Source organism: Gobius niger (assembly GCF_951799975.1).
Source record: "Gobius niger genome assembly, chromosome: 15".
NCBI lineage: Eukaryota > Metazoa > Chordata > Actinopteri > Gobiiformes > Gobiidae > Gobius > Gobius niger.
In genome coordinates, this window is record NC_136866.1 from 24,122,586 (window position 1) to 24,146,876 (window position 24,291).

The 24,291-nt window shown below is 42.6% G+C and overlaps 1 protein-coding gene across 1 annotated transcript in view; it reads left to right on the top strand.

The window, feature by feature from the left end:
• LOC306975214 (uncharacterized protein) overlaps window positions 1-23,982 on the top strand; it is a 62,385-nt gene extending 38,403 nt beyond the window's left edge. The window contains exons 2-8 of the mRNA XM_079572677.1: window positions 336-1,648; window positions 4,617-5,136; window positions 6,883-7,274; window positions 9,682-9,841; window positions 11,025-11,104; window positions 17,629-17,720; window positions 23,276-23,982. Coding sequence (XP_079428803.1) covers window positions 356-1,648; window positions 4,617-5,136; window positions 6,883-7,274; window positions 9,682-9,841; window positions 11,025-11,104; window positions 17,629-17,720; window positions 23,276-23,465 — 2,727 coding nt within the window. The 5' untranslated portion in view covers window positions 336-355 and the 3' untranslated portion in view covers window positions 23,466-23,982. The remainder of the gene's footprint in view (window positions 1-335; window positions 1,649-4,616; window positions 5,137-6,882; window positions 7,275-9,681; window positions 9,842-11,024; window positions 11,105-17,628; window positions 17,721-23,275) is intronic.
• The last annotated feature ends 309 nt before the right edge of the window (window positions 23,983-24,291 follow it).

The following is a 24,291-nucleotide window of genomic DNA, read 5'->3' on the forward strand; positions in this document are numbered from 1 at the left end:
CAGTGGTTTGTAGGACACCCCTGGATCAATTGTTTGGAAGGTTTTCACTGCTGACAGAGCCTCTCACTAGAAAACCTACACAAAAATTGATCCTGGAGTGTTGTAGAGACCACTGTGATGGGTCTGGGTCACTACAATGTCAAATACAGACAAATATCGACTTTTTTTCCCACATAAAAAGTTGCATAATGCACCTTTAAGACTCAAACCAACACAGACTATGGCCCTTTTGATACAGAGAATTTATTCCAAGCTGTAAAACTGAAAATACAAATGTTAAGGTGCCTAAAAGCAGGTCCATAATCCTAATCTCAGTCTCTGCTTCTCCTGTCCAGGCCCTGCGTAGAAGCATGTGATGACTCAGGCGCGGCAGAAGGCTTCCCTCCAGCTGAGGCGCACCGCGGAGTGGGTGCAGCAGTCCCCTCTCTGGACACATGGTGGCGCCATGGACGAGCCCTGCCCCGAGCGGTCGCTGCGGTTCGGCCGGACCAAGAAGATCGGCGATGTCGTGAAGAAGAGCAAAAAGAAGAAGATGGCGCACACGAAGGGGAAGTTAGCGGATCAGAACAAAAAGCTGGATCGGAGGCGAGAGAAGAAGCGCGACCGAAAGTCGTATCCGCTTCGGGGGAGAGCTGGGGCCGAAGGGGAGGGGCTTAGCTGTCACGTGATTTTAACGCGACTGGAGGAAAGTCAGGGAGCCTCCGGGCAAAAATCGAGAAAAGAAAGCCACTGTAGACATTTATCCCACAAACACAAGTGTCGGAAAGGCAAGAAGGAGGGGAAGTCGCTGCCGAAACACAAATCGAAATCGCACAACGCCTGCATCGCCGACTACATGCATGTGCTGCAGCCGCGCAAGCGCAGACTGGCGTCGCTCAACGCAGAGGCGGTCAACAGCCTGCTGCTCGAGAGGCCGTGGGACAGCCAACCCGCCGCTAAACAGGCCAGGAAGCAGGACGAGGCTGCGACGGTAGAGGGCGCTGCAGACGGAGAGACGACGACTACTACTAAAACGACCGCGAAGGCAAATCCCCCCGGGCTTTCCGCAAAAGTGTCCGGATCTCCAAAAATGTGCCAAAGCTCGAAGGCTAAGAAGAAGAAAGCCAAGGTGCGAGCTAATCATTTTGAGCTGCTAAGTCGGGAGAGTCTGGACGCCCCGGCGCCAAGACGGTTAGCGGGTCTCAACGCTGCTGCCTTGCTAAAGCTAACTAGCACATCGGCGACTGCTAAGGAAAGAGTGAAAAACCCGCCGTCGACTACCACTACTACTGCTACGACTACTGCGACGACTACTGCGACTGCCTCCGACTGCAAGGCCCAAACTCCCGCCACCATAAAGCAGCACACTCGCGTCAAATACAAAGGGCGCCACTCGAAACACAAGGGCAAGAAGGCGGCGGCGGCGGCGGCTGCTGCTGCTGCTGCTGCGGCGGCGGCGGCGTCTCCTTCCTCGCTCGGCCGCTCGGGCTCGGACTGCAAGAGCAAGAGCGATTTTGAGCCCAAAGTGGAGTGGGACACGAACAACTGCACCCATCGCCTGACCAAACCGGGATACCAGTCCAGGAGCATGCTGCCGTACCCGCTGAAGCAGGTCAAGGAGGAGCAGATGGAGGCGGAGCTCGGGCCGTACTACTGCTGCTCCCCGAAGGTAAGACCGTCATCGTGGTTACTTCTATTTTATTGGACAGCTGTCTAGCACTAAAATCATTGATGTGCATTTTATGGTTTATTGATTTTTCACATTGCAAGCCCAGGAAGTAGCAAAAACCCACCTACCCACCCCCTTGTATCAAGTGTATACATGGGGTTTTGGCTTGTCAATAAAAGTTAAAAGGGTTTCCATATTCTGACAAACCTTTACACTGACCCATGAATTGCGTATGTATAATTTTTATTGGTCAAAAAACCCCAACAAGGATTACCCATCAATATAACAATACAACAGTATACATAAATCAGACAAGCTCAAAACTTAACTGTGTGCATTTTCTTCAGTTCGGCTTTACCCAAATCTAAAAGCTTCTTGACCAGAGCTTGCAGCCTCTAGGCCAGTGTAAAGACTACAAAACTTTCCCGTGTGTTGTCCTCACCTGTTTTGCTGCGTTTTCATCCTCATTTATGTCTCATTTTTGGCGCTGCTTTCACCGTTTTTCCTGGAAGGTTTTTGATTTGGGTAAAGTCGAATATGCTTGGTTAAGACGGGGGTTAGGAGGTTAAACTTTTTTTTCACTGCCACACTAAGCCCTAAAAGTGATCCTTTTACGGCTTATAAACACATCCCTGTGAAGAACTGGTATGTAAGAAATGAGTTTGAAATGAATGGCTTTGGACAGAAGACCCTTTAAAGGGACTATACGGAGTTCAAAATTGTTAAAACTAAGTATTTTCCTCCCCCTACATGTTCCAACTGCCTCTAAAATCCTGCACTGTCACTCAATTCAGGTCCAAAGTGCCGTCATGCATGAGCTTAATATAGAGGCTGCAGTTACACGTAAGACCTGAGGTGGCAGTAGTGAGCATAAAATGACCCACTTACATCTAATCTCTTTAAGAATACAAGGATAATCAACATCAGACTTCCTCATAATAATATTGTTATAACTGTAGTGTCATGAAGACTTCCTGAAATCGTGGGCTGAAGATTTCTGCATATTGTAGAGAAAGTTCACTGTGTTGTTGAAAGGTAATTTATCTCTGGAAAGAGTCTTTTGAACCCTTAATGAAGCCAATATCTTATCTTAAAATAAGGATTTATAACAGTAATTTATTAATGCTTGCTACACGGAAACAGTGCAAAGGATCATGGTCTTTGTAGTGTAAATAGTGCTCGAACGAAACATTCCTTAAATATCATGATTAAAGCTTTGATATAGAGCCAGCTGTTATAATCCTCCATTACAAACTAAATGTAAATCACTTTTAATGCAACAAATAGAAATCTGTTTTAATAAATAATATTGATGTTGTTCTATTAATAACCCAAACGTTTGCCAAGACCAGGATTTTCACACAATTTCACTGATAACAACTGACTGTAAAATATACTTGCCGTTCATGAGAATAATGTCAAGAAGATGCAGATTGAGGAATGTTTATTTCAGTAGGTTTGGGTATTATTGACTAACCAGTTAAAGCGATGAATGTAACTGAATTTGCTTATTTTTGATCGCGATGATTATTACGTCAACCCTAAAATGTTTCCTCTCACAACGATGCTAAGTGTTATGTTGTGACAGTTTGTCTATTCGAAGGGCCTCTTGAAAAAAGTGTCAAAATAGCGACAAAAGGAGACAAAAAAAGCGATGAAAAAGCGAATGTGTGACAGGAGAGGGACAAAAACGTGACAAAAAAACAAGATTGTGATGAAAGTGCAACAAACACGCGATGAAAAAAAGATCAAAAATGTGACGACACTGTTGCAACAATTCGAGGAAAAAGGTCTGTTTAGATTAAAGGGATATTTCAGGATTATTGACATAGGGCCTCATTTCCTAGTTATCCAGAGTGTTGCTGATTTCTGGAGATATTGTTTTTGTAATTCATGCAGTTCTTATATTTGAATAGTTTCGTGGCGCTAGGCTGGTGCAAGGCTAGCGCATTTCTACGGTATCAGCTAGCCTGCATTAAAAACAGTCTGACCCGCTCCACAGTGCACCTGAGGCAAATCACTTATAACACCAGACTAACCATATAAATGTCTGTGCCGATAGAGTAATTTTAACCATTTTGCATCTACAATAACTTATTTTTGAGCAGCATCAGCTTTGTGGTTGTATAAGCTACACAGTGGTGGAGTGATCTGCTAGAAAATAGTCCCTCAAAATACGATCATTCATGTGATGCAAGGTCAGTTTTATTCCAAAAGTTATTCTATCGACACAGACATTTATATGGTTAGTCTGGCGTTGATTTGCCTTAGGTGCACTGTGGAGCGGGTCAGACTGTTTTTTTAATGCAGGCTAGCTGATACCATAGACATGCGCTAGCCTTACACTAGCCTAGCGCCACGAAACTCTTCAAATATAAGAACTGCATGAATTACAAAAAAAAAAACATCTCCACAATCCAAATCAACAACACTCTGGATAACTAGGAAATGAGGCCCTATGTCAACAACCCTGAAATATCCCTTTAATGGGGTAGGTCTAAGCTTTCAAATGAGGCGTTACACTGGCCTGGCTGTAACCTAAAACAGTGGTTCCCAACCTTTATTGTCTTGTGTACCTCTTGGGCCTTTCAATGGTCATCTGTGTACCCCCTACCTCAGGGGTGTTGGAGTTTATTTAGAAAGTAATTACTTAAAAATGGTATTTGTAAGAAAAAGGACAATGTTGTAATGTAAAATTCTCCCATGGCAACACATTTTCCTGAAAAATATAGCTTTTCCTATAAAAAATTATGTTCAATTTCCCCCTTTTTTTAATCTAAAATAGTTTCAAGTACCCCCTGCTAGGTCCTCTGGTACCCCCAGGGGTCCCCGTACCCCTGGTTGGGAAACACTGACCTAAAAGATGTTTTACTTGTTTTGGGTTACATCAAATTTTGACGTCAATCCTGTAATGTTTCCTCTCACAATGACGCTAAGAGTTGTGCTGTGCCCATTTGTCTTGTCCAAGGGCTCCGTGGAGTACTGCCACCGCTTGGCTTTCTTCCTGGGGCAGCAGCCGTTCAGCGAGTCCAACAATCAGCAGCTGAAGTCGGCCTTGACTCCGGTCAAACGCGAATGCCTGGTCACGTCCCCATCACTCACCCACTCCCATCCGCACACCGCCCTCACCCTGAGCCCCCACCCGTGCCTGTGCACCGCCGACCACTGCTTCTCCAGCTACTACGTCCACATCGCCCACCCCCCACACGCCGGAGCCACGTCGCCGACCGTGGCCTCTCGGTCGCTGAATTACGCCCCGTCCAGTCTGTGCTCGGGTCAGATGAGAGAGTCCAAGCTGCTGGATCCCAGGGAGTCCCACGGCGGGTCGGGCCTGGCGCACCCGGCCTACTGCAACCAGGTGGGGGCGCCGTGTTTCGGAGAGGCGTGCCGGATGGGCGGCTGCGCCTTCAGAGCGATGCCCCCCGTCTCCAGCAGGGGGTGCACGTTCAGCGCGGGATGCACCGGGTGTACGCACAGCATCAAAACAGGTGAGGAATTGTTTGAGATTTGAATCCTGAAGGCGAGACGCTGCAGGTGAAAACACAGTCGTTCTTGTGGAAATTTTAGCCAGATTTTCTTTCTCTGTTTAAAGGGACCCAGCTTTTATTTCAATTTTCTTAATATGAGGTTTACTTTGCACACTTGCAACAACACCTCTTAAAGACTCCAACTTACTTTTTTTTTTCATGAGAGATTTTTTGTATCAAAGCCTGATGTATTGAGTTTAAAAACAAAAAATAAGGGACATTTTTTTTAAAGATTTTTTTTTTTTTTGTAATTATCAACAAAACAAGACCATTAATTCAGGGGGTGCTTATGTAAGGAGGAGAGTTGCGGAGACGTTGCATAGACACAACTGAACGTCTCCACAACTCTTTGATTGCGTTACATACAAAGGGCCTATCTCACCGACCTGGAGACTAGTTGGAGACTAGAGTCGCTGCTGGTCCCTGGAGATAAGGCGAGTCTCCAGATAGTCTCAGTGAAAACGAACAAGTTCTATTTCAGCGTAGTCTCCACATGGTCTCCGTGGTCTCAAGCGGCTGTGGCAACGTTGCAAACACTATTTGTTGTCCTCATGTGAGATGTTTCTCTGATGTCCCGGCAATGTCTCTGAGACCTGTCGGATACCAAGGAGATCTCAGAGACATATGGAGTTCGACAGGTCTCGGAGACATTACAGGGACATCACTGGAACATCTCACAGGTTGAGGACAACAAATAGTTCTCGCGACTCGGGATGGGACGATAAACAATAATATCGTTAATCGCGATACAAAATGCGGCAATTAATCGATCGCCACATTTTTTGATTATCCTGATTAGCATGCTAGAAGATAATCGCTAAATCCATCAGACAACCAGTCCTTAAGCGGGAGTGGGTTCGTCTCCATGGAGATTTCAGTAAGTTAGTTCCTCATCCAAATCCATTCTTTGATTACCCACAGCAGAAATAGCATTTTCTGTGTCGAGCTGCTCATCAGCTGCATGTTTTGCATAGATGACAACTGTATAGTCCAAAATGTTACACAGTGTGCCTTTAAATACTTACTTTATGTCTGACTCAATATGACATTACTGCAGACAAGGAAGAGGAATATTTAATAATTGCCCAATCCCCATCATTTCTGCAGTTTCAGTGATTTTTTTTAGACCATAGGCAAATATCGTGATAATATCTTTAATTGCAATTATTTACATCAGGAAAATCTTGACCCCAAATTTCATTATCGTCCCATCCTTATTGGCGACACAACTGCTTGACCTGATGACTCGTCTATCTCTGGGGGACCAGTGGCAACTCGAGTCTCCAACTAGTCTCTAACTAGTCTCCAAACCATTGAGATAGACCCTTTAAGGACTGGCCCATGTCTGGAAGGAGCATTAGTTAAATTGCTTGTGCTTATTTGTCGCCATTTCAACATATTTGTGAGTAAATAAATTAAGTAAAAGGATTGCCATAGTAAGTGGTATTTATTTTATTATTTTCTTTCACTTCCCATTCTGTCAAGGAAGTATGTGTAAATATATTGTCTTGTTAATTATGGACCCCATAGTGTGACTAATTGTATTGTGAACCTGTGAGTTTTCTTCTAAACATTGTTGGCTGGAGGCGAGATAATCCCTGACAAATGTGTGGTATTTATAGTTGAACTGATTCATGAGATAAGAACAGGTTCCCTTTGATCGCAGCTTGAGTTTTCATGCCCCTAATATCTCTGTTGTGTTTGCAGAGAGCTACTCGTCCCCTCAGGGCGACCACAGCCCGTCGCTGATGGTGTCCTCCTCCCTCCCCATGTCCAACTGTCCACTGTCCACTGTCCCGACATCCACCAAAACCACCAAACCACAACTGCTGCCCCCACAGCCCCCGGCCCGGTTAAAACTGGCCAAAGAATGTCCGCAGCCCGCCAAGACGTCGACCAAAACCTCCGCGAAATCCTCCTCCTCCTCCCCCAAAGAGACAAACGGTTCTGTGTCCGCGGGGCGCACGCGACTGTCCCAGAAGCAGCTGCCTCCGGCCCCCGCCCTGAGCGCCACCAAACAGAAGAAGGTCAGCCGCCGCCGGGCCACGAACGGATGGAGGCCGGTCGGAGTGCCTGTGGAGAGGGAGGTCTTCATCGCGGTACGTTCAACTAAGGCTGGAAAAAGTAAAAAATGTTGGGGTTCAGAAACTTGGGAGTCACACAGTTTAAATTGTCGCAATCGCAAAGGCTCCATTAGATCTTCTTATGTATAAATCCTGCCAACCCTGTAGTTTAGATCTCTACAAACATGTTCTGAAAAAAAAAGTCAGTCAGTCAAAGTTTATTTCTATAGAACTTTACAACAACGCTTCGTAGACCAAAGTGCTTTCCATAATAACACAAGAGAAAAAAAAAAAACGTATTTAAGTATAAAAACACCGGCAAAGCAGAGCAGCATTAAGCGTTATTTCTCATCTTGGGGCTCATATTGAAATCAGGCCCAACTGATATATTGGCCGGACGATATATCAGGCTAATATTTGTGAATTTTCAATATCGGCTATCAGCCAGATTTTTGCACCGAGTCAGAAGACTCAGAAAGGTCAGAAGAGGAGTCAGAAGAAGCAGAGTCAGAGTCATAGTCAGAAGAGTCAGAAGAAGAGTCAGAAGAAGAGTCAGAAGAAGAGTCAGAAGAAGAGTCAGAAGAAGAAGAGTCAGAAGAAGAAGAGTCAGAAGAAGAAGAGTCAGAAGAAGAGTCAGAAGAAGAGTCAGAAGAAGAAGAGTCAGAAGAAGCAGAGTCAGAGTCATAGGCAGAAGAGTCAGAAGAAGAGTCAGAAGAAGGAGAGTCAGAGTCAGAAGAAGAGTCAGAAGAAGGAGAGTCAGAGTCAGAAGAAGAGTCAGAAGAAGGAGAGTCATAGTAAGAAGAGTCAGAAGAAGAGTCAGAAGAAGGAGAGTCAGAGTCAGAAGAAGAGTCAGAAGAAGGAGAGTCATAGTAAGAAGAGTCAGAAGAAGAGTCAGAAGAAGGAGAGTCAGAGTCATAGGCAGAAGAGTCAGAAGAAGGAGAGTCAGAGTCATAGTCAGAAGAAGAGTCAGAAGAAGAGTCAGAAGAAGAGTCAGAAGAAGGAGAGTCAGAGTCATAGGCAGAAGAGTCAGAAGAAGGAGAGTCATAGGCAGAAGAGTCAGAAGAAGGAGAGTCAGAGTCATAGGCAGAAGAGTCAGAAGAAGGAGAGTCATAGTCAGAAGAGTCAGAAGAAGCAGAAGAAGAAGTTTTTAGAGGTAGGGGAAACCTACGCAGACACGGGGAGAACATGCAAACTCCACACAGAGAGGTGATGCACAAGCGCTAACCGCTGTGCTAACGTGCCACCACAGTAAACATGAATGTCCTAAATAAATCAGCCCATGCCCCCCATACAGCGCCCCCTGCTGTCACATTTAAACACTGGCATGTGTAGAAGCATCATACACAGAATTATAGCGGAGACATTTTTGTTGTTGGTGTGTATTGGCATGAGCCTTAGAAACACCCACATAGGTCGACCTCTAAGAGATATATTTCTGTGATTGAAAACTAGAGGCTATTTGAGAGATTAGACAAAAAATAAATTACTTAAAATTTTGGCCTATATATCGGCTGTCGGCCATGCCAACCTCCTTCATATCGGCATCCGTATCGAACCCCAAAAATCCATATCGGCCGGGCCCTAATTGAAATAAACAGGACTTGAAGAGCGATAGATCGATGGATAATGCAGTGAAACATCCATCTTACTGCTTTTATCAAAGCTTTAACCACAACCGCACCTTTAGGCTTTGAACTGCAATGCCACATCTATCTCACTCTGAAATGTTTAAGTGTTTATTACTAAGGTTGAAATGTTGAATTATTAAACTTGCAGTAAAAATAACATCTCTTGAGTCGTGTGCCAACTCGGCAAGAAGCCAGAGGGCCAACGAGAATTGGCCAGACTTTGGGCACCCCTGACTTAGTGGTTCATTTTTCATGTTAATGCTCTTTGCTTGGACAAGAATGCACTGCGCTGTAAATGTTTATCTTAAAACATAAATAGAAGATTTGTATTTTGGCTTGTTCACTCTCATAAGCGACACTGGCCAGATTAATTGTATAATATCTTGATCTGAACTATTCTATTTGTTGCTTGGAACAACCGTGGTTAGAAAAGTCAAAGTTAGGGATTATTCCCCGAGATTTCCTTCTCTAAGGATGCAGTTTTTGAGTCTCGTATTTGCCGTTTGTTCTTGGGAAAGACACGTCACCTGCTTTGACTGTGTGAAAGTGTAATTGCTTGTGCTGGAGGGGCCACTGGCAGAAAGTGGCAGCCGTGCATCTGTCACCATTGCCCAGGGGCGACTCTGGCTACCAAAAGTTTCCTTCCCGAGTGTGACAGCAGAGTGTGACAGCAGATGGAAATGCATTGAAATTGTGAAGCCGCTTTTGAGAATGTAATACAGAATATAAATGACAAAAGAACCCCTGCACAATTATAATGGTAAGACTGAAGCTTGACACAGTGCCCCCCCCCTCTCTCTCTCTTTTTCTCTCAGGGGGAGGAGGAGACGGCGTTGCGTCAGTGTTACGAGGGCGTGGAGCGAGACGGAGAGGTCATCCACGTCCGGGACACGGTGCTGCTGCGCTCCGGCCCCAGGAAGAAGTCCCTCCCCTACGTCGCCAAGATCTCCGCCCTGTGGGAGGACCCCAAATCAGGTACGGGACGAGAGAAACGGGGAGCAGTGGAATTAGGAAAAACAAATACATTCGAAACTTTTGCTGTACATTATATGTACATGCACATTTAAATGTATGGTTTTATTTTGTTGACATAATAGTTACAAAGATTTGAGACATGCTGTTTAGTTTTTGAATAAGCAGGGTCTATACATGCAGACGCAAGTTAAATTTAATGCTTTATATAATGCCATTTTAATGTGTCTTTATGCAGACATTTTTTTTGCTGCATATTTCCTGTCTTAAAGGGGCTAGAGGCAAGTTGGCCATTTTATACTCATTACTGTTACACAGTTACACAGGTCATACATGTAACTGCAGCTTCTATATTAAGCTCGTGCATGACGGCACTTCGGACCCGAAGTAACACCTTCTTGAGTGACAGTGCAGGATTTTAGAGGCAGTTGTGGTGAACTGGTCTGAGCTCATTCTACACATTAGGACATTGCTAGGAGGGAGGAAAATACTTAGTTTTAAATTTTTTAAACTGTGTATAGTCCCTTTAATGCCAGTCTGAATGACATTTAAAGCCTTGACTTTGGCACAATTAATTTTATGCCCCACGGAAACCCGGAAAAGCTAGTTGTTAGTGGAAGAAGTCACTTTATATTTTTGGAGTTCAAAGCTTAAAGGGGCTAGATGCAAGTTAGCCATTTTATACTCACTACTGCCACCTCAGGCCTTATGTGTAACTGCAGGTTCTATATTAAGCTCGTGCATGACGGCACTTTGGACCCGAATTAATACCTTTTTGAGTGACAGTGCAGGATTTTAGAGGCAGTTGTGGTGAACAGGTCTGAGATCATTCTACACCTTAGGACATTGTTGGAACATGTAGGGGGAGGAAAATACTTAATTTTAACATTTTTAAACTCTGTATAGTCCCTTTAAGACATCGGGCTAGGAATTAGATATTGAAAAATCCTTCGGAGCAAACCTTCACAACATTGTAAAGTGCAAGACTGGAGAATCTGGAGTTTGTAGGTGCTGTTTTGAGTAAATACCCCATCTCCTACATGAAACCATGGAAAGTCAATATATTAGTGCAATAGTTAAACATCTTCTTGTAACGTTTAGGCAATTTATATGATTCCAGATACATATTGTTTAACCAGAATGAAATAAAGTCATGTTCCAAATTGACCCTGTTTGTTTGTTTCAGGGGAGCTGATGATGAGCTTGTTCTGGTACTACAGACCAGAGCACACACAGGGAGGTCGTGACCCCAGCGCACACTGTGAGGTGAGTCCAGACTCTGCCATATTCACAGCTATTAAAATCCTCTTCAAAGGAGGCGTACCATGCAGCAAAATCAACTTTATTGAGCTTTAAACTGTGTTGTCATGTTGTTCCCTCGTCAAAAGACACAGTAGTATTTCACGCAGTTTTGAGTAACCCTCAGGTAATCCTGTTTTATTTAACAGTGTGTTCTTCCTGGATTATGTTTGATCAGTTCTGAGCCGTGTTGAGCTCAAAGTGTGTTTATCAGGCCGTGCTGAAGCTGCAAACGAAACAGAAAGTCACAGAAGGGAACTTGGGCGATGTCGTGTGTTGTAGCTCATGTGACATGTAATGTGGATGTTTTTGCTTGACATGAGCACAAAAAGCAATGACAAAAACCCGACCTTATGAAGCTCAGCCAAGAATATAGGGTGGCAATTTTGAAGAATTTAAAACATAAAACATATTTTGAGTTGTTTCACCCGTTTCCTAAATAATCCCATTCATAGTTAAAGGTCTTCAATGACAATCACACAATGGAAGTAGTGTTGAAAATAAAAAAAAACCTATACATAAAAATAAAAATAAAAATTCACGACTATGCGTCATCTGCATTCACGCGGGACATGGTTACGTTACCGATATGTTTTTTTTTCTAAGGCCGATGCTGATATGCTCGGCCAATATTTTTGAGCGATATTTTTCTAAATGTCTGGTCTATAATCCTGTAAAAACATAAATACTTGGCCACTCCAGCAGAGGCTAATCTAATTGTAGTACTTTAGGTGATTGAATCAGTTCTGTCTCAGCTTTGATTAGCTCCCATTAGCATTAGCGCACTGTTGCTAGCAGCAGCATTTTGCACTGCGGTCAAAAATACAATTGCGGAGGTTAAAACTAACTCAGTGGTTGAATTCTCCAGGTTTTGTGCTTCAAAATAACAAGCAGCGTGCAAATACTGTATATATATTGCCTTAGTGACTAACTAACTTCAGTCAAACTTGTTACTAACCAATTTTCATTGCGATGTTTCTCTGTTCCTCTGAGACCTAGGAAGTTGTGGGAGGATTCATCCCTGACTTCGCTCTTTCAAAATTCGATTACAATTTAGATTATTACACTAAACGATTATTAAATTAACATCATTGAAAATATATATATATTATTATTATTATTATTATTTCATGCCACTGGGATTATTTTCCCTTTGCATTTCATGTGCCATGGCTCAAAAACAAACTGCGCCATGTGATGATGTCATCAGGCCGCGCTGCTCAGTTTACTTGCGCAGGTGTGCGGGCTGGCCAGCAGGGGGCAGGTGTGAAACAGAGACCTCTCCTCAATCGAGGCATTCTTGAAATCATTTGTACTTTCATGACTGTTCAAAATGGATTAATAAATAAATAAATACAAATAAATGTAGACTTTTTTTTTAAAGGCAACAAATAATCGGATTTCAATTATGACCAAAATAATCGCGATTATTATTTTTTCAATAATCAAGCAGACCTAGTCTTTATTGCTTTTGGTCCTGGAAAAACTGGCTTTTATCGGCGCTAGATCGGCCGATAGCCAATATTGTAAAATCCCCAAATATCGGCCCGATAAATCGGCCGATCTCTAATTATGTTCCAGCATTGACAGAGACCTTTTTGCTGTAGCCCACTTATCCACTAAGCAGGTTTCTTTGGGTGCTCCGGTGTCCGCTATCACTAAAAACATGTACAATAGTGTCTTCTTTGCCTGTATTAGAATCTCATGGCTCTCCCGGGTTAAACTAAGGTCGAATGAAAAAAAGAGGAAACCGCTTGGACTCACTTCCCTTTGTCCGTAACAAATAATGAAGTGAATGCAGGCGGTCTGTGGGATGATGGAGCGCGCGCTGAAGGGTTTACTGACAGTTTGGCGTTGATCCCGTCGCCGCTCGTGCCACTTTTAAAGACATTACTCCTCCACCGAAAATGTGACGCTGCCAAATCACGGCTGAGTGATGGATGTGACGTTCGGGGAAACAACACATCTGACAGACTTTCAACGGGAAAACAAGATACTATTAATCAAAGCCAGTGATTTATCCCCTCTTGTTATTTTTAGTTTCTCTCTTTATTCAGGATTTTTGTGATAATTGACTGAAATATTTTGGCATAATTTTAGTCAAAGTAATATTTTTGCTGACTAAATTTAAATGAAAAGTAAAAGAGGAGAGGCAGTCACTGGATCGCTGCAGGAGAAGCAGAATACATGCTTCCGAAATTGTGTAAAAACACTCGGATAAAGACGCTTTGAATAAAACAAAGAAAATCCCACTTGCAAATTTAGAGTGCCTCGGCTTCCTCTCATTTTCTTGAATTAAAAGTAGTCGATGATGAAAATTATTACTAAAATCCCAAGATATTTTAGTTGACTAAGAAAAACTAACTAAAAATGACAAGATGGATTAAAGTTTTTAATTTCACTGCCAAAGGAACCGTATTGTAGATTTAGTATTTAGATATATATATATTTGCATGAAATTGTAGTGACTCAAACAACAAAGGAATCATTTGGCTTTATCTTTACTAAAACTAAATGACTTTCCATTGAAAGACTAGGACGATTTGATTTTAACATGTTGCCACTTCAAACCAGTGTCTGCATACACCGGTGAATGAATGAGAGAGTGAATGGGTGACTGGTTTCTTGCTGTAAAGGTAGAAGGTAGAAAAGTGCTTTATAAGTTGAGACCATTTACCATGTCAAACAAATCTTGATCACCTTCTCACATTTAGTTGGTTAGTAAATGTACATGTTGATCTAAAAAGGGTTTCCAGTCCGCAAGATAACTTTTGTTGGCTCCCAGAATGATTACAAACTTATATTATATCTCTCCCACCGATGGATTGAAATACATTTCCCATCAGCTGATGAAATACCCGGTCTGATGCAGGTCACTGTGTCATTAGTTAGTAATACATGGATTATTCATTAACATGAGTTTATTACAGTTTGTGGCTATTTCGAACAAAGTACAACAAATAGTCGCCTTATAAAGCCCATGAAGCTTAAAAAATGTGGATAGGTTATGTGATGTCTGTTTAAAAGCATATTATGTAAAATAATAGAAATGTGTTTAATCATTATAAAAAAACAGATTTTCCGTTAAGGCCCTTGACCAATACTATCACAGGGATTAATAAAGTATACCTTACCTTAACCATAATCACACAATGTAAACACTATTTACATTGTGTGATTCTCATTGAAGGCATTAAGCTATGAATGAACACATGAGATTATGTAACAAACAAAAAAGGAAGAAATAACAAAATATATATATTTTGGGCGGCATGGTGGCGCAGCGGTTAGCGCTCATGCCTCACAGCTAGAAGGTCCTGGGTTCGATTCCCACCTGGACGCCTTTCTGTGTGGAGTTTCCATGTTCTCCCCGTGTCTGCGTAGGTTTCCTCCGGGTACTCCGGTTTCCCCTACCACTAAAAACATGTACAATAGATTACCCTCTGGGGCCAGGACTCCCCTGAAAAAGAGATTCTTAATCTCAGTGGGACTATCCTGGTGAAACAAAGGTCAATAAAAAATTTAATTCCCTGATTAGGGGTTAGGATTATGATTTGGGTTAGGAACGGCAAATGTGATGTAAGTTGTGTTTTCACACAGATCTTTCACGTAGTTATAGAAACTAGAAGGTCTTGGCTTTCATAAAAGCTCTCCAAGCCCCTGTGAAGCCCATTGAAAAATGTCAAAAGTGCAAAGTAGTAATCAAATATATTCCACAATTTTTTTGTTTAAAGCAGTACTAAGTAACTCATGCCCCTAGAGGCCATAAGCGCCACTGCAGGTCTCGTAGCATGTTGCGTTTTTTTACTCATTAATTGTCCGTGAGAGTAAATACTACTACTACTAATACTGTTTTATTGGCGCTATTGTAAGTGGCGCTAGCCCGCACTTAGCTTTGCCCGTTAGCCTGTTAGCTTCTTCTTCGCGATTGTGTGTAGTGTTGACTCCGACTCGGCAGCGAAGTTGCAATTGTGGTTTTCTGGCCAGAGACACCGGGGAGATGAAAGACCCTCCAATCATCCCATTAACACTTGTGTTGCCCCCAGAGGGACTATGGAAAGGATTTATCAAAGTAAACAAGTTACTTAGTACTGCTTTAAAACATCATTCCAAACAAGTTCATTCATAAATTAATCAGTGAGAGTCTATAATGTACATCTTCTTGATATAAAACAACACAAAAAAGTGTTTCCAAACTTTTACTGCCGGACATCGGTGCTAATGACAGAGGGTGCTTATTGTTTTGTTGTCCCGTAACTTCGGCGGATGTTTTTTCTTCTCACTGCTCTGTGAGGTGGCTCAGCAGATACTCCCCTGCGCACGTTACAGAGCAATGTTGGAGAAGAGAAATGCCATGTGCTGAAATCAGAAAAAGGCGCCACAACACTTTGAACCGTTGCCGTGGGAGATATAACGATTACTCAATGATGCATGAGTGCTTTTGATGAGGCAACAACATTGTAACATGGTTGAAAGCCCCCAAAAAGTCGATTTTGCGTAACGACTATGTACTCAGTGATAAAATATGAAGCACCACCGCTTACGTGTCTGAAAGATTTCCAAAAAGCCTGATTTACGCCAAATATAAGACTTTTAATGAAAGTCATAAAATAGAAGCACGCGTATTTACTGCGATTACAAACAAAACAGCAAATCGATTCAAGATGTACGTTTCAGAACAGAAACGCAAACTTGGCGTTCACAGAAGTGGTTGTACAGTATTTAATGAAGTTTGCTCGCGGTGCTGTATAATGTAGTTGCTAATTTGGTATTGAAATGACTCCCTCATTATCAGGAGCCGTAACGTCCAGTACAGTCAAATAATGGCTGAGGGGGAGGTGAGGCCGCAGACCGGAGGAGACTGTCTCAATGTTACCGCCATCGAGTCGTCATTATCTCTCTCTGTGCTGATATCACCCTATTGTTAAACCGAAGAATCTCATTCCTGCTGCTGCCCTCATGCAAACAAAGCAGGGCCGAGCTTTTGTGGACTCATATAAGTTTGGCATAATGGCGAAACTTACAACGAACTGCACACACAAACCCGTGATCTCATCCTGTAGTGTTCGAGGGATATCTAAATCAGACATTCTTTTAGTGTTAACCATTGTTTGCATAAAAGCTTTGTCAAGGCTTTTTTAAGGATACCAATGAATGAAATGTTGAAAATATAGTGAAGGTGAGCATCTCAGGGTCCTTAAAACCAAACTCTTCTCGATAGAGTAGAAGCAGAAAGGGAATAGTGACTGGTTATAGAGCGATCCAAGGCACTCTGAGGTGAAAAAGTTAAAATTCTCATCTTAAAGCAGAACTAAGTAACGTGTTTACCTTAATAAATCCTTTTCGTAGTCCCTGTGCGAGTAATACAAGTGTTTATGGGATGATTGGAGGGTCTTTCAAAAATAACCAGTCGATTATTGGATGACTGGATAGAGATAGATAGGAATAGATAGAGATAGATTGGGATTTTTTTATTTTCATTCAACCTTTATTTAACCGGGAAAGTCCCACTGGGATTAAAAGCTTCTTTTTCAAGGGAGTCCTGGCCTAGAGGCAGCATAGATGGGATAGATCAGGGGTGCCCAAAGTGCAGCCTGGGGGCCTCAGACCAATTTTGGTGGCCCTCAGGCTTCTTGTTGAAATGGCATACATCGCCAGAGGTATAGTGCTTTTACTACAAGTTAAAAAAAAACTGACATTTTGTGTTGAGACAGAGTGGTCTCCAAGCCTAAATAAAGGTGTGGGGCTCCTAACCTTTCTTAAATGCACCTTGTTGAATGTTTGACTCCACTGACCAATGATCTGTGGCCCTCATCGCTGTATACACTATAATATTCGGCCCTCGATGAAAACGTTTGGACACCCCTGGGATGGATGGATGGATGGATGGATGGATGGATGGATGGATTTGCTGAATTTGAAAGGGTACCATTTTCATACATCTTTCACAGCCAATCGATCAATCAAAGAATCGTTAGTTGAAGCCCATCCTCTCAAATATCCTCAGTTTGATCCCTGCTGCCACTAGTATAGTACACAGCATGTGTCAGATGTTCTTTATCCCATTTCGGAATTCGACCCACCCACCACAGCAGGACCACAGTGCAAAACCATCTCCAGATCTTGAACTATAGCTTTAGCCAGAGCATCTACCTGGAGGTTATTCCCAATGGTTCATGTTTAGGATTGGGGAAACCGGAGCACTCGAAAGGGGGAAAACCTCATCTGGGAATCCTTATTTTTTGTCGCTATGAGGCAAAAGTGCGAGAAAGTCAGCCACCGTAACGCCCAAGTGTAGGCAGGAATGTCTTATTTTTACAACTAAACATAGCTCGTGTGGGTTGAGAAAGGAGTATTTTGAGAATTATTTTTCGCTTTCACAGCTTTCATACACTGCAAAGCGGGCCTTGTCATGCGCGCCGCCTGCAGCCCGCACCACGCGGCGGCTCTGGTGTTGACGTGACACTGTCTACTCCCACTGTTTGTTTCAGAATGAGATCTTCGCCTCTCGGCATCAGGATGAAAACAGTGTGGCCTGCATCGAAGACAGATGCTACGTCCTCCCCCTCGCCCAGTACTGTAGGTAAGGACAATGCCAGCGCGCCCATTCACTGCTTTTGTGTTGTTTTCTGTCAAATTATTATGCCTGTCAATGATGTCAAATGCAGGGGGTTCAGTCTGGTTAGTTCCACTGCTCTGCAGGAGCCTCTGTTATTGCAGTCTGTGCTTCATATCGCGAAAACCAATGTCCGCACTTCAGTCTCAGTCATTTTTTCATTTTTCTAAATAATTTTTGACACAAGAAAAAGCAAATTGATTGTTCATTTAGTTTTATGGTCAATTATGCCAAATGTAAAGTTTATTCTTTGCTAACACAGCCTCAAACAAAGAAGAAGAAGAACTGTAATTATAGAGCACCTTTCACAGACATGACAATTTTTACATTCCCTCCATACTCGGTGGTGGTAAGCTGCGTGCTTAGCTTCAGTTTCCCCTGGGGGAGACTGACAGAAGCGCTGTCGCGACTGCACACGTCTGCGCCAACGGTCCCTCTGCTAGCCGCTGTACTACCGTGCCGTCAAAACCCCAAGTGAAATGAATGAGAGTACAGTTTTAGTCATATTCCTTAATTAGCTCGTCTTTAGCCTCGTCTTAGTCTAGGTTTTCTACTTTTATGCCTTGCTTAACACAGTTTGATGGGAAAAAAAACAGTTTTGTCAATTTAATGAAGCATATGTTGATATTAGTAGTGAAATGCACTACATTGGGTTGCGAGATGGTTGAACTGATCTAGAACATGTTTGCAATGCAGAATCTAAACATTTTCTGCATTAGGTCATGTTTGTGTGCTCGGTGGATTCTCCAATCTCTATAATCTGTGAGGCTCATGATTTTCACTTTCTGTAGAACTGTTACAACCAACCCTAAGGATGTTACAATGAGTGACCAGTAGCCAGTTAACAATGATTTTTTTTGTCTTATTTTTTGTCTGTTCTAAGAATTGAACTTGCATATCATATCATTTAAGCGGCTGTACTGCATATCGCTTTCATAAATTGTCACTAACACGCGCTAGTTCGTAAACACAGCTGCCCAGTCCCCCCTAATTGTGGACAGACTGGCACCAGGGCAGAAGACATTATAAAGACACTAACTACCGTTTGGCAAAATTTGGCGATTGAGCAAAACCAATGGGATTTTGGATTCAGTGCAACAAAATGGTCCTAAATCAGCTCACAAAACTCAGAAACCAATCAATAACCTCTTTACCCCCACCTTAACCGAGCACATTTTCACATTATTTGGCTTTACCCAAATCTGAAGCTTCTTGAAAAAAAAGCATCGAAACGGCGACGAAAACTAGAATAAAATAAAACAAAGCTGAAAACGCACACAAAAGTCACAAACGAGCAACAAAAATGTGACGACAAAAGCGATGAAATTGCAAAGAGTGGCAAAAATGAGATGGAAAAAGAACAGGAAAAAGTGTCGACAATATGGCAACAACACAAGGAAAAAGATCAGTTTAGATCAGTTTTGTAGCTCTTAGCTGTTCTTAGCTTTCAAATGAGGCGTTACCTTGGCCTATTAAGTAACGCCTCATTTAAGCTCCAGTCCAGAAGCTTTAAGATTTGGGTAAACTAAGCCAAACGGGAGAAAATGTGCTCGGTTCAGGTGGGGGTTAAGAGGTTAAACGGTCTAGATGCAAGTTGGCCCTTTTATTTTCACTACTGCCACCTCAGGTCATACGTGCAACTGCACTTCGGACCTGAAGTAACAACTTTTTCAGTGACAGGATTTTAGAGGCAGTTGTGGTGAATAGGTCTGGGCTCATAGGACATTGCGTGTACAGTCCATTTAAGGCGCGGATAACATTATCACAGGAATATCAATCTGGATTAAAGCCTTGTTTAAGCCAAATCTCAAATTATTTATGTTTAAAGCATTTCACACAAATAAAGCTTTATTTTATGACACATATTTATATTGTTGACTTTACTGGGAGTGGGACGTCTACAGCCCGTCTCCATGGCGATGTAACTAAGAGCAGCCAAATGAGATCTAAATGGGTTTTAATCCAGATCCACTCTTTGATAACCAAACGCTAAAATAGCTTTTCCTGTGTCGAGCCGGTCATGAGGAGCATGTTTTTTTTGTCGGCAGTAGTATAATCCAAACTGTTACGCAGTGTGCCGTTAAAAAGCCTTGAATTACCTGTGAGTCACCAGAAATCAAGTAAACCTGTTCAAATCCGGCTTTTTTTTTTCTAGCTTTATTCACAAGAACAATCAATAATATTCGGAAACTAATGACTTGTTTGTAGTTCGCGGTGACTCTTTTCAAAAAAAAGAAAGGGGTTTCTAATTGCGGAGCTGAGCAGAAAGTCTGATTTATCGTCGCACCTGTGTGACTGTGCGCTGTTAATGGAATCCGGGAAACAGCGGATCATTTGCTCCGGCAGCCTGTGTTTTTCAGATGAGGCGTGTGAAGATCGAAGATGCAGTCGATTTCACTGCATTTAGTTACAGGGTGACTCAATGTGTTTATGTGAAGAGCTTAGTCAGACCGTAGAGTTCGGGAACCGACGTCATTTAAGAACAACCGCGGGCCACTCAACAGGCAGCGTTCGTATGAGCTATGTCGCCATTGTTTGATATTCATAACACATCAAAATACCAGAAGCCTTCTTTGTGGATTCAAACTGTTAGTGGCAATGCACTTTTAGCTCGCACAGACCACCTCCAAGCCTCCAGACCTGCTCCACGTTATGCGCCAGCTTCCATTCAAAGTCATTTCAAGGTGGAACGCTTGTTTCATTCAGTGGTGGTCTTTTGGATCGCCGTGCCATCTGCGACGCGCTTTCATCAACCGCGCGTCCGGGTGAACAAAACAAACGTCCGCTCAGGGGGTTTGCTGGAGCGGGCGCAGAGCAAAGCAGTCGCATGTGACGTGTGATCTGTTCTAAACTCTTTGACCGCCTCTAAATTTAACAGCACGGGCGATAAAAAGTCTCTAGAGCGGCGATTTGCCTTCTCTTTCCAAAACAGATGCACAGTAAGGCTGGACGATATGGCAAAAAAAATGTATCACAATTATTTCATTCTGTTATACAAACTTCAGCTCAGACAAAAACAAATGGTTTCCTCCAGTTTCATTTAAAGCAGTACTAAGTAACTTGTTTACCTTAATAAATCCTCTCCGTAGTCCCTCTGGGCGTAATACAAGTGTTAATGGGATGATTGGAGGGTCTTTCATCTCCCCCTGGTGTCTATGGCCAGAAAACCACAATTGCAACTTCGCTGCCTCCGGGTCGGTGTCACCAATACACACTAATAGAATCACGAAGAAGAAGCTAACAGGCTAATGGGCTAACGGGCAAAGCTAACTGCGGGCTAGCACCACTTAAACAGTATTTACAGCCAAGTTTGAATGAAAAAAAATCATCTCCATTGTGTAATTGGACGTACAATATCCCTCTCTCCCTTTGTCTTTACTGTCAGCGTAGTATTTACTCTGACGGACAATTAATAAGTTAAAAAATCGCTACGTGCTACGACACCTGCAGTTGGGCGTATGGCCTCTAGGGGCAAGAGTTAGTTAGTACTGCTTTAATGCAAAAATCTTCCATTGTCTTGTCCACACTCCAAAATTAGGAGCTGTTTCTGCCAAAGAAATGATTTGAACTTGTCGACTATAAAGTCCCTTGACGATTATTGAGATTGACCAAAGTATAGATTGAGATTAGGGCAGGGCGATATGACCTAAAATCTATATCACAATATAAAAAAGAAATATCACATTAACGATATATTTGATGATATAATTGACAATGGACAAATTACTTCAAAGTCTCAGTCTTACGCCTATTGGGAAGATTAATTCAGTGATATCCTTCACTTTACTTTTTAAGCATAATATTGCGATAACGATATGCGATACAATATGGCCCATCCACCCCTAATTGAGATTGAGATAAAAAATTGTAGAGTAACAAAAAAAAGCCCAAAACCACTGTCAGCTTGGCCAGAATTGTCTCTTTGGCGTAGACTATTTTAAGGTCTATTCATACTCCATATGACAGCTCCTGTTTGGCAGTTCTTGCGGATGGTTCTGAGCACCTCGACTGTAACAAAAACGCAGCAAAAATACGACTAAAATGTGACAACATGGTCACAACGCAAGGAAAAAATAATTTTGTAGGTCCTAGCTTTCAAATGAGGCGCTAGACTGGTCTATAGGCTGTAGTCAAGTCCAGTCAAGAAGCTAAGGCGGGGATTAAGAGGTTTAACAAATATGTCAGCGTCACATTTTTTTAATACCCCACTGACTGAAGAAATAAAGAAAGTGGAAATTATTTTTTGGCAGATTGAAATGCCAATTTTAAAGTTAAGCTGTTTATTTAGCTTCACTGCGTGCTGTGGCGGCACCAACAGTGGGCCTGTCACGATTGTTAGAGGATAACATTAAATTGCTATTTATCATACTGGGACAAGCTGTAAAGTAGAACTATCTCTGTCATAGCCTTGACTGTGGCGCTCAGGCGCTCACTCTCAGTCACTGAATGTTACTTGCATATCAGTATGACGCTCTGAGAGGGTATTTATCCCTTTTAGGTGAAAGCATAGACAGACTTGAATGGTAGGTCTAACGCAATGTCTCGAGTTCATGTCCCTGGGTCACGCACCGATGGTAAATGAGCTTCTCCTGTATAAGACATCCAGACTGCTGCCTATTCTTCATCTGTCCTCTCGAACACCAATGTTAATTCTCTAACAACGATAACAAATTTGAAGTTCGATATATTGAGGCAGTAAAGCAGGGGTAGGCAACGTCAGGCTCGCGGGCCAAATCCGGCCCTCCAGCACAGAACCTCTGGCCCCCAAGGTGATTTTGAGAAATATTATTATACAAGTAAGAGATCAAATACCTGTTAAAGTACTCTGAAATGCGGGAAATTCTGTCAGTATTTCTTAAATTTCCTGGCCAATCATCCAAATATATGGTTCTTTACTTTGAGCTACAATGGTGCGATTCGGCCCTTGGTGTTTTGGCAATGATGAAAATTGGCCCTCCTCGAAGCAAACTTGCCTACCCTTGCAGTAAAGCATTGCGATAAACGATATTATTGACTCTAACGATACTCGATACTGTCAACCCTCAGGCATAAAATTGACAGTTTGTTCTAAATGTGCATCATCATATCCTAAAATACCACACAAGCTGCAATAAACATGAAATATAATGTAACTCAATTTGCTTCATCTAGATTTCAAATTTTACAAATGAAAAATGGGGGGATGCTAATAAATGTACAAACGATAAATATCGGGCCCCAAAATGTTTCGTTTATCTGTTATTCATTGCACGATAAATCGATAAAGGGATTATCTTGACAGCCCTACGCACAGGGACAGCTCCTTTAGTCCAACTGTTGAGCGGATTCTGTGTAATGGAGCATAAGTACGGAAATAACCATATCCATTTTGAACCGGGAGCATAAATGAGTCTTAAGTGAGGCAGCTTGCCAGGCTACGCACGTCCAGATTCTTATGATCTTCATCATTATCATCATCATTATTATTACCATTAAAAAAAACATTGACATAACCCATCTCTCCTCTCATTTCTCCCGCTCAGATTTTGTGCCTTGATGAAGCGGCGTGCTGAAGGCGCTCCCCACAGCAGTGGCTGCTTGGTGCCGACCCGCCCGGACTTCGCCCCGCCCTCTCACCGCTGTGTGCCCTCGGACATAGACCCGGACCTGGTGTACCTGTGCCGCCACGTTTATGACTTCCGCTACGGACGCATCCTCAAGAACCTGCAGTGAACTGACGAACCCCGGGGGGCGGGAAAGGAGCGGAAGGATTTTTAAACTATCTATGAATTGAATCAAAAGTACAGACCTCCCGCCGCGCGCTGCACCGGGAGGCTAAAGGAAGGAGCACTTCTCTTGTTGATTCTGTGATAAAATATGAAGTAGTTCAAGCAAAAAGCGATTATGAAGCACAGATCCCTTTAGAAGACTGTGAAGGGGCTACTAGTATCCATTCCTTTTAGATTTCAGGATTGAAGAAGGAGAAATGAGCTGCAAAAACATGTCGACATTAATTAAAATGACTTCAGAATCAGGAGGGTGTAGAGCATCTGCACTACGATCATGGGTTCAGACCAACTCCAGTCATTGCTCTGTGGCTGATTGCAACCAGTGTTCACTTCATCAACTAAATTTGTCATCGTAATTGTAGCAATTAGTATATTTTTGCTGATAAAAGTCACACTAAAAAGTAGTTAATAAGGCTTGTCCCCATATTCCTGTTGCCTGATGAAGGCTAAATATACAAAAACATCCAAACATTTGATTACAAAGTTTGAAAGAGTCTGCCATCTTTAAAATTCAGTGCCAAAAGTAGTAGTCCAGAAGCTCCATGAAAATGTGAATAATAATTAGGGATGCCAGTGTCGGGTATCGGGCTCATGCTCGTACTCATTCATGAGAAACCGATACCACTTGATGTATGGCCGGCGCTCCAACTGGACGCAGCTCTCCACTGAGGAGCGAAAATAACAACAAACTGGAGAATTCTTCAGTGGAAATACACTATTCCACATAGAGCTGACTTTATTACAGACGACACTCCCTAAATCAGAGTCTG